We start from the raw sequence: 16941 nt of genomic DNA on the forward strand, positions 1-16941 counted from the left end.
GAGGGGCAAGTGATACATGAGGAGGTAGCTGTGTGGGGATGAATTGTTTAATAGTTTAATGGGATACTGTAACAACTCCAAGTGGAAAAAAAGTGGAGAACAAGGTTATAGTGCAATAATCAAGTTCGGATCTTCAATACTCCATAGAACAATAACAACAAACAGATTGTTATATATGCTATATGACAGGGTCTGAAAATGGTGATCGCTAATGACGGTCAGTGTCCCGCTGAGCACTGAAGGACGGAACAGTATCTTCTGTCCTCTTCAGCTGCCCAAAGCCATCTCCGCTCCCAGCTTCTTGGCCCCTTCCAGCTCCGCCCCAACTCCTTCCAGTTCCACCTCATAGCTCTGCTTCTAGGCTCCCTGCTTTGACTCCGGCTCCTCCTGCCAGCTCCACTCCTGGCTGTGTCTCCTGACTTCACCTCCCAGCTAAGGTACTCCAAAGACACATGTGACACTCCGATGGGGCAGCCAGTGTAAGGGGGCACTCCGATGGGGCCAGCCAGTGTAAGGGAAAGGTAGAAATGTCACCAGCACACCAGAACTCTTTTAGCATAGCAGAATGTTCATTTATTTGAAGTGCCTTGTCATATAAACAAGCGCTTTCGGGGCCGCGCAGGGTCCCCTTATCAGGCTTAGCATTGACGTCAACCTGTGCAGACTTGAAAGCGCTTGTTTATATGACAAGGAACTTCAAATAAATGAACATTCTGCTATGCTAAAAGAGTTCTGGTGTGCTGGTGACATTTCTACCTTTTCTGATATTTGCGGCGCCATCCGCAGTCACTGCAAGCCCCCCCCCCTCCATTACAAGGGATTTTTGGGAAGGAGTGCAGCAAGGCAAGGAAAAGTATCTACAGCCAGTGTAAGGGGGGCACTCCGATGGGAACGGCCAGTGTAAGGGGGCACTCCGATGGGAATGGCCAGTGTAAGGGGGCACTCCGGTGGGAACGGCCAGTGTAAGGGGGCACTCCGGTGGGAACAACTAATTATTATTTGCCCCCTTTGGAGTGCCCCCAATACATTGGTTGCCCCATCCCACTGCCCCCTTACTTTTGCAGTTAATGTAAGGGGGCACTCTGATAGGTACAGCCAATGAAAAGGTGCACTCTAATGGGGACACTCTGGGGCAATGTAAGGGGGCACTCTGATGGGTACAGCCAATGTAAAGGTGCTCTCTGATGGGGACACTCTGGGGCAATGTAAGGGGGCACAGCCAATGTAAAGGTGCACTCTCATGGGGACACTCTGGGGCAATGTAAGTGAGCACTCTGATGGGTACAGCCAATGTAAAGGTGCACTCTGACAGGGACACTCTGGGGCAAAGTAAGGGGCAGACTGATAGATGCTATACTTTCTATACTATGTATACAAAACAATCTGAAGTTACTCACTGTATGTGCAATGTAATAAGCCCATTTCTGGTCAGTCTTTCTTCACCTCCACTGACCAGGAGCCTAAACTGCTTCCCTCCAGCATTAACCCTTCTGCTCCCTGCCAGTCAGACAATACTGACCTGGTTGTCTCTCAGGCTGACCTGGAGGCGGAGGGACAAACGTCTTTATTAATATAGCTCCTCTTCTTCCTGGTTCAAATCCTGCGCCTGAGGAAGGGGCGGGCCGGGGGTGTTACTGAGCGCTGCAGAACTACTGGGCAGGAGAGAGAGGCGGAGCAGCTGCAACAGTGCTAGTCGCAAGTCCCGCCCCCTCATTCGTGTAGAGGAGAGTACTGAATGTCTGCAAGCTCGATTTGCGCATGCGCAATGTGCTTTGACCGACAGTTCAGGGTTGATTTTTTTCTACTGACTCTTCTTCCGTCCACGAACGGGAGCAAAAATACCGATTTTTACGGACAGTGGTCAACCTGCCTTCCAAACAAATTATTGTTTGCATTAACTGCCAGCCAGAACACTCCTATACAACAAATGCGTCAGGCAGCTTCATGAACAGCCCTATCTAGAGGGGTCCTTGCAAAGACTGGCAATACTTTAGACGACCCACGCTCCTCATTGTAACGCGACGACGTCATGGCGCGACGTGCCGTGCGTCGCTAGGCAGCTCATCTGGTAGGAGCTTTGCTGTGGCCGAGGCAGTCGGGAGGAGGCGACCATGGCGGACGTACTGAGCGTTCTGCGTCAGTACAATATCCAGAAGAAAGAAATTAATGTTAAAGGCGATGAAGTTATATTTGGGGAGTTCTCCTGGCCCAAAAATGTCAAGACGAATTATGTTATCTGGGGGTGAGTAGTCGGGGATCGCTGGGGTTTACAGTGAGCAACCTGCATTGGTAGTTGTCATGTGTTGTTAAGTGTGCGTTCTAAAAGTGTGCCTTCTAAAAGTCCCCCTTGAGGGGACTTTTAGAAGATTGGAGCAGACAGAATCGGGACCATATGTCCATGGCATCCAATCGGCTTCTAGCTTTCATTTTTAAAGCTTAGCTTTACAAGCTGAAGAACGAAGCTGATTGGTTACTATGCACAGCTGCTCCAGTATTAGTACATTCCTCTATCCTTTATATGTTCTCCATGGTGGTTGTCAGCTGTGTATATGAGATTTAAACTGTGCCAAGCAGACATTAAGAGCAGGTTCACACCAACCTTGGATTGCAATTGTAAGTCATTGGGTGATCTGTTGTCATGCAATTGTACTTTTTGTTTCCTGCCGATCCATTGCGATCTGTTTTATAATGGATGCTAATGCAAGGGCACTGAAAAGTGAATGGGGTTAGTTCACACTGTTTTTTTTTTTTTTTTCCTTCCACTTCGATGTAACACAACGGAGCAGAGCGCTGTGACCTGGACCCATTCACACCCAGTAATTGTTTGGGTTACTTTCCATTGACAGCCGTTTGACATCTGTTGAAAAATGTCTTCCTCTTCTGCTGTCCAGGAACATGAAATGAGTCTGTAGCTAACATCAACAGCTCTAGTTTCTGGAAAGGTGGATGGAGGAATCTCCCACTGGGCCAAGCCTCAGTATCTTGCTAGTCGGCCCCACTGGCTCTCAAAATACCTGAACAATCTGATTGGATGCTGGCATTATTCAGGTAGTTTGAGAGCCAGCTAGCAAGATACTGCAGCTTGGCCCAGTGGGAGATTCCTCCATCCACACAGTTTAGCGTAGATGGGAGGAATCTGTTGCACTTTTTCCATCTGACCATAGAAAATCTGCAGATAATCTATAGGTGTATGGCCAGTTTAAGTGCTCATGCTTTTCTGTGTTTTAGTTGTTTGGAATGCAGGTCAGCAATATTCCATTGTCTCTGGGTAAAAAAAAAAAAAAAATGTCCTCTTGCAGTGGGGCTAGCCTGGCATTGCCGGGGTTCACTGCTCATTGTTGTCTGCGTGAGCTGTATAAAGGTCTTTTACTTACCTGATCTCCACTCCCCCAACAGTCAGCATTCATCTCTCTTCCCCTCCAGCTTGTGAACTGTCCCATTGACGTCCTCGTATATAATACAGGGCTATGTGCCCTATGTTATTTGTGATGACATCAATGGGTGCCTGTGGGAGCGAGCATTGGGTAAGTAAAAATGCTTTGCACAGGTCCCCGAGACAAAAACAAACAAGGCTTAGTCCTACTGCAAGGGTATTGTTTTTTCTCTGGGGACAGACTAAGCAGCAGTTTAAAGTAGGGATGTGACGATACTAGTATTGGTATAGGGGCCGATACCAGGCATTTTCACGAGTACTTGTACTCGTGAAAATGCCCCGATTCTTAAGGCAGATACCAAGTTCCTGCGCTTGTGGGGACCTCGGCAGCCTGCTGGGTTCCTGTATATAGCTGTACATGGCACTGCCTGTCCAGTTCTCTATCTCCTCCTCCATCCCTGCACAGTCATGGACAGCCCCGAGTGCGCAACTACTGCCCCAGGGCTAGAGGCTGGGGGTCCCTGTTGCACACTGACTGGGAGGACTGGACTGGTGGATGGATGCAGGTTGGGGGGGCCCAGCAGCACAGATGGCCGGACTAGACGTGGGGGAGGCCAGGTCCCGACATCGCTGGTGAGGTGGAGTGCCCTCAGAGCCACTGCAGATGTCCACGTTGCCCGGGTGAGATCGACACACAGCCTGGTGAGAGGAATTCTGCTTTGGGGACATGTATTCGCAGAACACATGCTCCCAAAGCAGAATACTATTCTGCCTTGGGGACATGTGTTCTGCTGTGGGGACATCCGTAATTAGCCCGGGTGAGAAATTGCCCTAAAATCAACAGTCTGTATTGTTTTAGAAAAAAATGTCATCTCCCTTTTAGAAAAAGTATCGGTAATTGGTTTCGGCAAGTACATGAGGGACAGTACTTGGTCTTAAGAAAGTGGTATCGGGACATCCCTAGTTTAAAGGCTGTTTTACTTTTTTTGCATTGCTCTGCGTTTCTTTGGAAAACACAGTGTTTGACCAGAAAGGGTTGCCTTTGCCCTGGTTTGCCTTCAAAATAGAAGGTTTATAAAATGTCATTACAAGACATCTCTAAAAGTGTCTTTGTTGTTATTTTGAAGATAAAGTTCCTCTTTAAAACTGGCCATTCACCTTACAATTTATCTGCAGATTTTCTGTGGATGATGGGAAAGGTGCCACAGATTCCTCCAGCTACACTTACCTGTGTGGATGGAGTAATCTCCACCTGGGCCAATCTGTTGCACTTTTTCCATCTGACCACAGAAAATCTGCAGGTAATTGTAAGGTGTATGGGCACCTTTTTAGTGTGATACCACAAGCTTATTTTTGCAATTTTACACCAATTTGAATTGTGTTATTGGAATTTTGGTTTTGTGGCTATATTTTTAATGGATGTGTATAGTTTGAACCCATTGGTTGCTGGGACAGTTAGTAAAAGGTATCTATGGGCCAAACCAAACATGGTTTTGTTTTTTTTGTTTTTTTCTTTTAGGTAGTGAAGGTTAAGAATTGTGCTTTTATGTTGCTCTGCATTTTTTGGATTCAAATGGAATATGCAATGTTTGACAGCAAAAGGCTGCATTTGACCTGCTTTCCTGAACAAAAGCAGCTTATTAGGACCTGCTACGCCCATGGAACCGCAGCGCAATGCAAAGCAGGTCAAATGCAGGCTCTGAACTGGCATGTGCAACGTGTATGTTTATCTTGATAAAACTAGACTTCCAATGTTTCACTTACTGCGTTCATTAGAATTACCTTTTTGATCCTCTCAACCATTCACACTTGTGGTCAGTTTGCGTGTCGGGGCTTCCCCTTCAGAGAGCTTGAGTCCATTGGTTGCTGAGACAGTTAACGTAAGAGAATCCTATGATCCGTTTTCATTTCTCTGCACCATTGAGGAGGTTTCTCTCTTTACCTTCTGTCCTGCAGACACAAAAAGGAAGTGAGAGGAAATCTCTTCAAAATTGTCATCAGAACAGGCGTCCCTAGTGGAAGATTCTCAGTCACCTCCTGTTCTGGGGACAGCTGTACATTTATGTATCTCCTGTTTTCATTGACCATGGTCACAAAGACAAAAAGAGGGGATGACCAGAATAGTGCTTTGATGAGCAGTACTGTATACTTGTGCTAAATGCCATTTAAAGTATGTGTAAACTCTCATAAAAGCTTTTACATGTTAAAGTGTATCTAAACCCCAAAGCAAAAATGTATTGCAGCTTACCAATCATTCATGTGTTGGCTGCATCATTTTTGTAGACTTCTTTTTTTGTACCCTTAGTTCCACCTGGTGATCCAGTCAGTCTGTTATTTTTTCAACTTCCTTTAACAGGCCTAGCTGTCCAGCGAAGTGGCAGATAGAGGGTTGAGACAAACCATTTAACACGGACAGGGGTGCTTACAACGGTCAGCTTTTAGTCGTTTGTGTAAAACCTTTATCCCAAAAAGAAAACAAATTTGTTGCTGTAACTGCTTAAGTTATTAGAGTACAGATTTAATTTGTTAGTAATCTAAATCTGCCTTCTCCATAGTGTGACAATGCAGCTGTTCAAGGTTGGCTCCACTGCTCTTCCATAGTGTTGCCACCCTAAGGCCTCATTCACACTGAAAAGAACCGGCCCGTACAGATCCATGCGGCGTACATGGCCGTATCGGGCCGTTCCCGGGAAGGACAGGTGCAGCGTGTGATTGTACGCAGCAGCCTGTTCTTCCTTATGGGAGTATGCTGCCATACGCTCACCCGAACTTCTTCCATCTACATGCTCGGACGCAGATAGAATCCATCCTGTGCGTACGACTACAGACACCTGCACCCGTATGGATGTGCAGTTCGGGTGAGCGTACAGCTGCGTACGCCAATGGAGAAGAACAGGCTGCTGCGTATAATCACACACGGCACCTGTCCTTCCTGGGAGCGGCCCGATATGGCCGTGAACGCAGCACGGATCTGTACAGGCCGGCTCTTTTCAGTGTGCCTTCGACACAAAGGGAGGAATTAATGAAAACTGGAGCAGACAGAATCGGGAGCAGTTGCCAATGAAAACCAATCGGCTTCTCGTTTCAGTTTGTTCAGTTAAACTATGAAACTGGAAGACAGAAGCTGATTGGTTACTTTGAACAACTGGTTTTCCATTCTGCCAGCTCCAGTTTTGATAAAGCAAAACAAATGGCAAACGCACTCATCAATTCGTTACCAGCTCTACAGCAAGGTGCACATGGAAGGGCTTTAAACAGTAACATCTGTTTTGATAAAGTTCCCTCGGAGTCTTACTAGCATCATGATGAACCTTTAGGCTGGGTTCACACCTGGGCGTACCATAGGTGCATGTTTTTTAGCACGTTTTTTCGTTCAGTGAAATGCGCATTCGACGCTAGTTTTTATACCTCCCTGGTGGTATGGTTTTTTTTTTTTTCTTTTCGCTTTTTTTTTTTTCGGGGTTTTTTTTTTTTTTAAACTTTGAAACTTCCCGCCGGTCCCGCCCCCTGCGACGGGGTCGCTCGCAAGGGACGGAACCCGGAAGTCTGCAGCGGCTAGAGCACACAGCAAGGATCGCGGACAAGGTAAGTCCTACGCTGTGTTCCCGAGTATGGCTCGGGGTTACTGCTTTGTTAACCCTGAGCCACACTCGGGAATACCAATGAATACACACGGAAAAATGCCCCAAAGAAGCTCCTGCACTTGTTTGGGTGTAGCGTGCTTTTCAGTGCATTTCCATGGTCTGAAATACGCCCAGGTGGGAACCATCACCATAGGAAAGTATGGGATTTCACTGCGTTTTTCAGCGCTGAAAAACACCCAGATGTTAACCAGCACTTGGGTAATGGGTTTTGGCGAACTCCCTATCGGTTTGGATTTTATTTTTTTTATCACTTTTCAGTGAAGATCAGCTTTATGTAGCGTTTGGCTGTAGCTGTACCTCCTAAAATTCCTCCCATCTTATCTGTGGATGTGTTTGATATTACCAGTGAGTTTTGATAGACGGCTGCCTCTTAACAGGTTTGTGATGACGGCATATTCTTTCCATTTTATTTTTTTAACAATGGATTTAGTTTTCAGGATGGTAAGCTTGAATTTCATGATGCTTTTTAAGATTTGCTCTCTACCAAAAGCTGGGGCCTTCCAGAAATGGACTCTGATCAGTTGATTATAAAGGTGCCCATACACCTTACGATTATCGGACGAAACTTTTCGTATGCGCAGTGTTAATCGTACGACTTTTGACAGACTGAAACGCCACCAACCATGCGAACATCGTACGATCGACCAAAGTTTTCAAACATGCTTGACCGTCAAAAGTCGTACGATTGTACAGTGCTATCGGTCGGGCACTCTATTCACACGTTACGATTGTCGTACGAAAGTCGATCGCGTACGATTATCGTACGATAATCGTAAGGTGTATGTGCACCTTAAGTCTGCCGACAATCTTCTACCCCTCGTTTTCCATCCGTCGGTGAAGGGGTATCTTTTGATGTTTGCTGGCTGTGTAACTGAAGGAAGGGAACAGAATGGCCGTACAGCTGATTTGTGGGTATTCTCTTTTTGCTGGCAGGGAGCAAAGAGATCAATTTCTTACCCTGAGAGCAGCTAATACTGGACAGGTAGCTGTTGGGTACATGATGGCAAAGAGACCAATAATGGGCAGTGGTGCCAATTATTGCACCATACAGTGCTGTTCGAATTATTTGCCCTGTAGGTGATATGCTGACAGGCATTTCACTCATTGCCATATGTAAATATTCATCTCATTTGTAACCATAGAACCATTTTTGTTTTATCTATTGCCCCATATAGATGATGCTCTCCCAGTCATTGCACCATATAGGCATTATGCTTGCATATATTTGAAAGGAAGCAGTCCCCCTGACCTAATTCTGAGTGTAATTTGTAAGTGCTGCAACATCAATGAAGTTCAGTGCTCTTGACCTAATTTTTAGAAGGATGGACTTAGCCATTTTTTTCCCCCTCCGGATCGCATTTAAAGCAAAACTCCAAGAATAGTGGAGAAGACTCATTAATGACTAGGCTGAGTGCTGGGATTTACTTTGATTAATTAGACCTATCGGTACTATTGTAATTTCCTATTTTTCTGTTTGTGTTCCACAGAAAGCATGGTAACGCTGAGGGTTGCATTGCTATGTGGAGTATCATGTTTTGCACTCTTCACACTCTTGTTCCCACCATTCAGCATGAAGTAGTACCTTCTTGCTACTGCTTGACGCAAGAAACATGGTTTCACCTTGGGTAGTTCTTGCAACCGTCTACAGTGACCTGGTCACTTCCGACCATTCCTTCATTTAGCAGCTAGTTCATGAGTACCCCAGGTTTTAAAGTGTATCACCAAAGCAGGAGTAGGAGAGACTCTTCCAATAGAGATGCCTGTTTCCATGACTGCTTTCAAAGGTGCAATTTCCTCTTACCTTGGGGACATTTATTCTCACATCTTGTTGCTGTTTCCCTGGTAGGAAAGTGACTAGACATTTCTCCAGTGGCTCAGAGCTGCAAACCGTTGACAAAGGTTGTAATCCTTCTTCAGTCTCTCAAAATACAGGAGTGTTTGTTTTTTTCTGTTTGTTTGTTTTTGGCTAGAGAGTCGCATTAGGGCCCCATTCACACCAAGGCATCATCTTTTTTGCGCGTTTGTACGAGCAGGTTCAGCGTGTGGCTTGACACATTTTTACGTGCATGAAAATGTGTGTTTTGACTAGAAGCTCAAAAAAATGTGGTCAATGAACAAACGAGTACGAATGCGCAAAAACATGCATGAAAACGCACAACATGCTTCTGTCGTGCGTTTCCTGGCATTTTCATTGAAGTCAATTGTGAAAAACAAGCTTGAGAACTGCAAAAAAAAATCTTGCAGTCAGTATTCCTGTATTCTAATGCAACTTTTCCATGCTATGGAATATACTATCAAAATGTTATAGACCTCTTCCTTGCCATATTACATATATTTTTTTCAACCTATGCATCTACTGTAGGCACCATCCTTTTGGCCTCTTAAATACTCTGCTAGCTGCTTCATGTGGTTAGGCCACTTATCACCATGATATGCAATCTGTTTATTACCAGACATATCCTGGCTGATTGAAGAAATGAGAAACCTAACTTTTGCAGCTGAATTTATAGTTGTGATTTTCATATTACAAATTAGAGGTGCACCAAAATAGAAATTTAAAAAAAATTGTCAAACCGATACCGAAAATGTTTTTATTTTAATTTTTTCAAATTTTCTAATAAGGGGCTTTGGGGAAATATTAGGGGTCTATACAGACCCCTGATATTTCCCTTTTAAAATAGAAAAAGAGATTGAGAACAGTCTTCAATCTTTTTCTGCAGCCTCTGTTATAAATGAACAGGAATCCTCCGAGTGTTCCTAAACATTCATAACTTGAGAACATAGTGTGTTTACTATAACTACAATTATGAATGAACAGAAGTGGATATAGATCACTCCCATTTAATTCATAATTGAGGATATATTAACCATATCCTCAAATATCTACACTCGGCGATCACTGAACGCTGAGTGTTTGTAGCCTGCTCTCCTCTCTGACACGCACTGGCACAGGAGGCTGAGCGAGCGGTGCAAGAGGGGAGCGCAGCCTCCTGTGACAGCGCTGTCTCCACCCCCGCACCGCTCTGCCGCGCTGTGGTAGGCGACAGAGTGGTGTGGGAGGAGAGACGCCGGCCGCTCACAGGGCTCTCCTCACTCAGCACTCGGCCGGCTGTCACTTGCTCTCCTCCCTGCTGGGACACAGAGCAGCGCCCATCGGGGAGGAGAGAAACCTGGGATGTTCCGATGTATCGGCAGGAAAATGGCACTTTCGGCATTTAGCCAAAAGTGCAATTTTCGGCCGATATATCGGTGCATCCCTATTACAAATGTTAAACATTTGCATATATTTTCTTTTTTGTAGCTTTGTAAAGGAAGACATGACTTGGCTTTATCCAGGGATTCCCCCAGTGGTAGACACATTTTATTATTGAAATTTTGAGCCAAGCAGTCCATTATAGTAGCCAGCAGCCACTTTTAGGGCTCATTCACACGATGTTCAGATTCTGTCCAGACCACAACAGTTAGCTCCTGGACCAAAAAGCATCCCAATGTATCCCGATGTGATTTCTGGACTACACTTACCACCTTTGCAGTGATTTCCATTCCAGACCAAAAAAATACTGCATGTATTATTTTTTGTCTGAAGCACTGGAATGCCCATTTTAAGCTAAAAAAAAAAAGCAGCAAAATCGTGGTACAGTCTGGTCCAGACATGGTGTGAAACTAGCCTTAAAGGACGACCTAGCTTTTATAGAAAGATACTTTTGCTCCTTGCCCCGGACATATGGTTGCCTGAATTAGACACTGGTTTCAGGTATTTTTTTTCTTTCCTTTTGGCTGCGCATGCTCAGTAGCCCCCCACCGACCTCTATGGGGCTGTCTTGTGATACAGGAGGCACTCAGGAGATGTACAGTTTTATGAAACTATGGTTGAGCTGTAAAGCAAACCTGAAGGGGAATGTAGGTACCTAATACATTCTGACTGAACTTGGCACACACCTCCTAAGTGCTGGTATCTCGGGTACACTAAACATTATTGTGTACCTTGAATAACTGGGTTATCAGCATGGAAATTGTTCCCCTTGCTTACTTTTAAGCTTTTGGAAATAGGCACTCCCATTAAATAGTCTTGTAGGTTAAAAAAACATATTAGCTCTCCACAGTTTGTACTTCAAAAAAGTGTTAAATGTGAAGCCTAAGGTTGAGAAATGTACTATCTAATGTTGAAATGTCATCATCTTACCAGTTTATTGAAAGCCTGCTTTAAAATTTGGGGTCCACTGTCAAGCATATTCTGTTTCTTGTGTTTTATGCAGAACTGGAAAGGAAGGACAACCAAGAGAATACTATACCCTTGACTCCATCCTGTTCTTGCTCAATAATGTTCATCTTTCCCATCCTGTATATGTCAGACGTGCTGCGGTAAGTGCATAGCCAGTTTCCTGTGAATTTCCTACCCAATTATCACTGTTTAGAAGGAAAATAACATCACTGAGATTTACCATACCCTGTCCTACTGGAAATTTTAGTTTACACCAGCACTTGTTTTCATAAAGAATGTGCTATAGGGGCGCTGTCTGATGAAAAGTGTACTTTGCATCGGTAGGGTAAATTTCATTTCATGTAGGGTTCCTTCTGCAATGATGCGTCTTTGCTAGCTGCATGTTTGCTTCCTCTGTGTTAATAGCTTTGACTTCAGTAGCCATATAGTAGGGATGCACCAATATCAAGTATTTGGGCAAGTACTCTTACTCGCCCAAATGCTCCTGATACCAGAACATCCGGTATCAGGATGGCAGGCCGGAGAGTCATTACATGCCATCTGGCTTCCTGATTGGCCGTGAAGCCAACTCCAGGCTCCCACATCATCTGGGGGTGATTGTACCCATTCCCCACTCTACCAGGCTTGCCAGGGTGTTTTCCACTAGAGAAACTGAGGAATCTCCAGTCTCTTGTTCGTCTTTTGCCGTCTTACAGATCAGTGTTGTTTCATACCTGTATTCAGGTTCTGGCTCTGATAGTAGTCTCCTCCTAAGCGGTCCCTTTTGCACATCGCCACACTCTGATCCATCAGTATAAAGTTCTATCCGAATGGAACAAGCTCCCCTTGTCCCAGGATGGGGAGATTTAAAATGACACTAAACTCGGGCGTTAAATTGTGCTTGGAGCAGTGGCTACTTTACAACACACACAGGGACCATGGGGGAACAAAAGTAGCCACCCTCCAGAAGGAAGGACAGTGTCGGCACCAATTCAGAGATGACTGACACCAACAAAAATGATTCCTATTTGTGCATCAAATGGATATTAAAGTCAAAAGGATTCTAAGCTATTTCAAATGGTAAGGAAATCACTTACAATGGATGCTGCTTCTTGATGTTTAAAGGGTTTTTTTTTTTTTTTTTTTAAACTTTCCTGCAAAATCAGCTGGTTCCCCCCCCCACCCCCACCCCCAACACTGGTCCCGACATCCTGTTTTAGTGTGACTCCTTTTTCAAGCAGAGTGCTATGCAGTCACCCTTGTGTGTGTGTTAGTAAACAGTGTCTTCGCAGACACTGCAAATCAAGCTACTCCCCTCCCCCCTGGCTCCCTCTCCTCCCTTCAAAGCTAGTAGATAACAAGTTGCTGGAGTTGTTGAGTCCACTCTGTCCTTTTGATGTTGTACTGGACAGGAAGTTCAGGGAAGCAGAGCTGAGAGACTTGGAAGCAGATGTTCAGAAATATAACTAAGTATTTTGGGCAAAAAAGTAAAGCAATGCTTTGCTGGGCAATGTATTTTTGTTTGCTCTGGATTCCTTATTGAAGAAAAGTTTGAGAGTTTTTAATACTACTTTTAAGGTACTTGAATGCATTTTTAAGATTTAAATCCTGAGTTTAGTGTCACTTTAAGTAAGTTGAACAGCAATGGCATCGTTGGTGTGGTGGCTTCATTGCTCCTCTCTGGGAAGTCCTTTTCTTCCTCTTTGCCAGACTGGGGGTGAAGGTGTACTCCAGTCTTTATAGTTGGGGCAGAGTTCTGTTTCTTCTGTTGACTCTGGGTCACTGGACTTCGTAGTAATTATGACCGCTATCAATCTGTTTGATCTCAGAGCAGTCAGTCTGTCTCTGTTGCACTGGATGGTCACATGGGGTAGCACCCAGTCAGGTTACAATTGGACAGTGTCATGACTGTGCTCTAAATCAACCATTAGGGAGGCACAAGAAGCACTGCTGCTCAAATTCATCTGGCTCTCTGGTGTACATTCCCAGGCTGGACAGTTGGCTGGCGGACTACCTCAGCCACCAGTCATTGGATAGGTGGGATGGGTCCCTTCATCTGGAGATTTATAGCCTTCTTTCTCTGCTTTTGGAGGATGCCAGATGATGTGGATCTGCTGGCTTCTTGCTTTAATCGCAAGGTGGACCTGTTCATGTCCGGGACAAGCGATCTGTGGGCAGATGTGGCTGATGCTCTGGTGTCTACAATAGATCAGTACACTTCGATTTATGTGTGTTCCCCTATGATGCTCCTACTTCATAGAAACTTTAAAGGGATTCCATTAATTCTATTTGTGTCTGCTTGATAAGCAGGTATGTTTCATTTCAACACAGCCTCTCCCTGATGCCTTTCTTTTTGACCTGCTATTCTGTCTGGAGCTCATCTTCCACCCTGCCTTACTGACACTAATGAAGATATGTTTTTTTTTATGTGGTTCATTTTGTTCCCATTTTCTCTACTATCTGTACTAAAATTTGCTAAACACTCAATGGGAAAAACTGGAACATGGCTTCCATAAGGCATATTTATGGATGATAGCATTGTATCTGGAAATAATAGCTTACCCACGAAATCAGTAATATCGCTTGTGTTTTTATCCCCTCTATGGCAATAGTACAGTTTTAAGACTACATGGGAAAATCCTATTAGAAACGAAGAGTCTATTGGTGCCCAAATTGCTGCTTGGAAAAAACACATTAAAAGTGGATTTCTGTGGGATTCTTTTTAGCTGTAGTTGGTATTTAAACCTCTTCCTTTTTAATTTTTTCCCAGACTGAGAATATTCCTGTTGTCAGAAGACCTGATAGAAAGGAACTACTGGCCTACCTAAATGGAGAAACTTGTAAGTAGCAATATTTGGTAATTTTGTGTTCTAAAGGTTCTAACCTTTTGCCACTGTATATCCAAAACACCAAACCTGAGTAGTTTGTAAATGGGAAGTGTAATGTTGTATTTCTGCGCCTATTGTAAGGAGTTATTGTAGTTTTTATCACACAGCAATTTGTGTCACAATAATTGTGACTTTTACCGTTTTAAATGCTCGCTCTACCAAAGTTGTGTTCTTTTTTTTTTTTTTTTCACCCTTTGCATAAGAAATAATTTATAACTGCACTTTCACAAAATTTTGATACGTTTCTACTAGTCCCAGCAGGCTCTGAAAATCCAAAATGATGTTTTACGTTTACACAACCTCATTTTTGCTTCCAACCATACTGACTATAGCATCTTGGCTACAGGTACATCCTGCTGTGCTCTGGAAAATCTATTCCTGAAAAATTAGTTGCTTATTCATCGCAGAACAGATCTCCTGTCTACAAACAGCACTTCTCCCATTTTACAAACAGCACTCTCAAGAGGTAGCAGGAGTGACTTGTTTAATGCAAAGATTGCTGCTATTACATGGCCAGGCCATGCTCCTGGTACCAGCCCCTGTTGTCGCCATCTGAGGTGGAAGCGCAGGTGGTTTCTATAGCCTGCCAGTTTTCTTGCTTTTCATATTCACGTGCAAGTTTAAGGGTTTTCTCCCCAAAATGTGTCATATGTCTGTGAAGGTTCTCGTTCATCCAGGTCAAGGGCTTGACAAATTTGCTTTGAATCTGGGAGCCAGCAAAAAAGTTAGGAGCCTGGTTTAAAAAGAGGAAAAAAAACGAACAAAGCTTTATTTTCAATGCTAAGTTTTAATTGACGCACGTGTCGATACCTGATGTGTAGTGCAATCTTCATTTTTGTACATAGGTGCAAAAATTACCATCACATGGAGAAAGTTCTCCTTCAGGTCCAATTTTCTACTGAGGTGCGGGGGCACGGCACGGATTGGCATAGTACAGCAAAGCACAGTTGTGTGGATCGGCACGGAGGGGCATAGAACAGTGGAGCACAGAGAGGAACCGAACAGTGGGGCGCAGCTGGGCATAGGCACGGCATAGAAGAGCACAACAACATGGCTGGCGGGGAATGCAGCGTTACAGCAGTTTATAGCGGTCTATCCTCGCTACTGTGCGCCGGCTACAGTTGTCTGTATCCCGTCCGATCCCCGCTACCTCTGCAGATGCAGTGAAGATTGTAGGGATGCAGAATGCAGCGGCTTCGAGCAGGGAGAAGAATGAAGGAGTAGAGTTGATGCGGAAAAGGCGGCAGCCGGGGAGGTTAACGGGGCTGACAAAAACCCATTTGCCATGGCGACCTGGTGCCTGGGATTTGTCGAGCCTTGATCCAGGTCATGGTTATACCATCACCTGAATGAATAAGAACCTTCAGACATCTGAAAATCTATATGGTTTCTTCTTGACTGTTTAACTTTAAGTTTGCAGGCACTTAAGCAATAGAGCTATGTTACCAATCTTAGGGGGATGGATTAATGAAATTTGGAAGGAGAGGATCAGCCAGTCTGAATTCTCATGCTCCCCTTCAACAGAGAACTCTTCTAAAGGTCCTGGCTTTGAATGTGATCAGCATTGAAGCCTAAAGAAGTATTTTCTCAATGACAGTTCAGACTTTCCATCGACCTTTACTCACCCATCCCAGCAAGACTTACATAGGTTGAAAAAAAGACACATGTCCATCGAGTTCAACCTATAGAGATATGAAAAGGAAAAAAAACATTGTTTTAACATTTGACCATAGCTCCCTTTATGTACTTCAATCAGCTTGTGTATTTTGTTTTGTAGTCTGTTACGCTAACTCACAATTATGTTTGTGCTTCCCTAGCCACATCTGCCAGTATAGATAGAAGTGCACCCTTGGAAATTGGACTGCAGCGATCCACACAAGGTATGTATACAAGCAGTTTCCCTATATCTGAAAATATAGTAAATGGGGAAATGATGTTTAAAGTCATTCATTTGCTGTTCCAGTTAAAAGAGCTACAGAAGAAAGTTCGGCTGAGGCAAAGAAACCGAGGGTAGAGGTGAGTTTGTCCTTTTTTAAAAAAAAATGCTGTTTGGTAACTCTACAGAGCATGTCTTGCTTACCTGGTTGAGTAGCAGCTCTGCCATGCTAACTTTCCTTTGTAATACCTAACTGGAAAGGAGAGTTTGTCTCAACAAAGAACAGTTACATCTTTGTAGAATATCCATGTCCGCATGAAGAGCACTGGTTGCTAAATGAAAAAACTTGCTGTTTAATAAACTTTCATACTTTTTTTTTTTTTCCCAAGATAAAAAACCTCCATCGGGTTTAATGTGCTGCACTATTGGATTGTGCTGAGCGTGATATTTAACCAGTTGACATCCGTGGTGTTAAACCCCCTTCCCATCCAGGCCATTTTTCAGTATTCAGCGCTGCGGTACTTTGACTGACATTTATTCCGTCATGCAACGCTGTACTGAAATTAATTTTATACCCTTTTTTGGGGGCAGATAGAGCTTTCTTTTGGTGGTATTTAATCACCACTGGGGTTTTTATTTTTTACTATGTTAAGGAAAAATTACCGAAATTTATAAAAAAAAACCCAGTTTCCCCTATATTAAATGATAAAACATTTATTACCCAATTTTTTGGTAAAATATAAAAGACGGGGTCACGTCGGGTAAAAAGACACCAAACATGTCAAGCCTTAAAATTGCGTGCGCGAAACCTCAAAAAATAATACCCAAAATTGGCCATAGGCGACGCTTTAAAAGCTGTTACCGCTCATCAGTTTAGTGTTATCAGTGATTGATGGCCCTAAAATGATTGCTCTCACTGCGACGTTCGCGGCGATATGTAACATGTGTAGCGCAATTGT

At 44.0% G+C, this 16941-nt stretch overlaps 1 protein-coding gene across 1 annotated transcript in view; it reads left to right on the top strand.

The window, feature by feature from the left end:
- Positions 1 to 1942: 1942 nt before the first annotated feature.
- CDC73 (cell division cycle 73) overlaps positions 1943 to 16941 on the top strand; it is a 95281-nt gene continuing 80282 nt past the window's right edge. The window contains exons 1-5 of the mRNA XM_018567918.1: positions 1943 to 2242; positions 11274 to 11379; positions 13989 to 14058; positions 15924 to 15986; positions 16070 to 16122. Of these exons, the coding sequence (XP_018423420.1) occupies positions 2112 to 2242; positions 11274 to 11379; positions 13989 to 14058; positions 15924 to 15986; positions 16070 to 16122 (423 nt within the window). The 5' untranslated portion in view covers positions 1943 to 2111. The remainder of the gene's footprint in view (positions 2243 to 11273; positions 11380 to 13988; positions 14059 to 15923; positions 15987 to 16069; positions 16123 to 16941) is intronic.

Source organism: Nanorana parkeri, unplaced genomic scaffold (genome assembly GCF_000935625.1).
Source record: "Nanorana parkeri isolate BGI_ZX_2015 unplaced genomic scaffold, ASM93562v1 scaffold1115, whole genome shotgun sequence".
In the NCBI taxonomy this organism is placed as follows: domain Eukaryota; kingdom Metazoa; phylum Chordata; class Amphibia; order Anura; family Dicroglossidae; genus Nanorana; species Nanorana parkeri.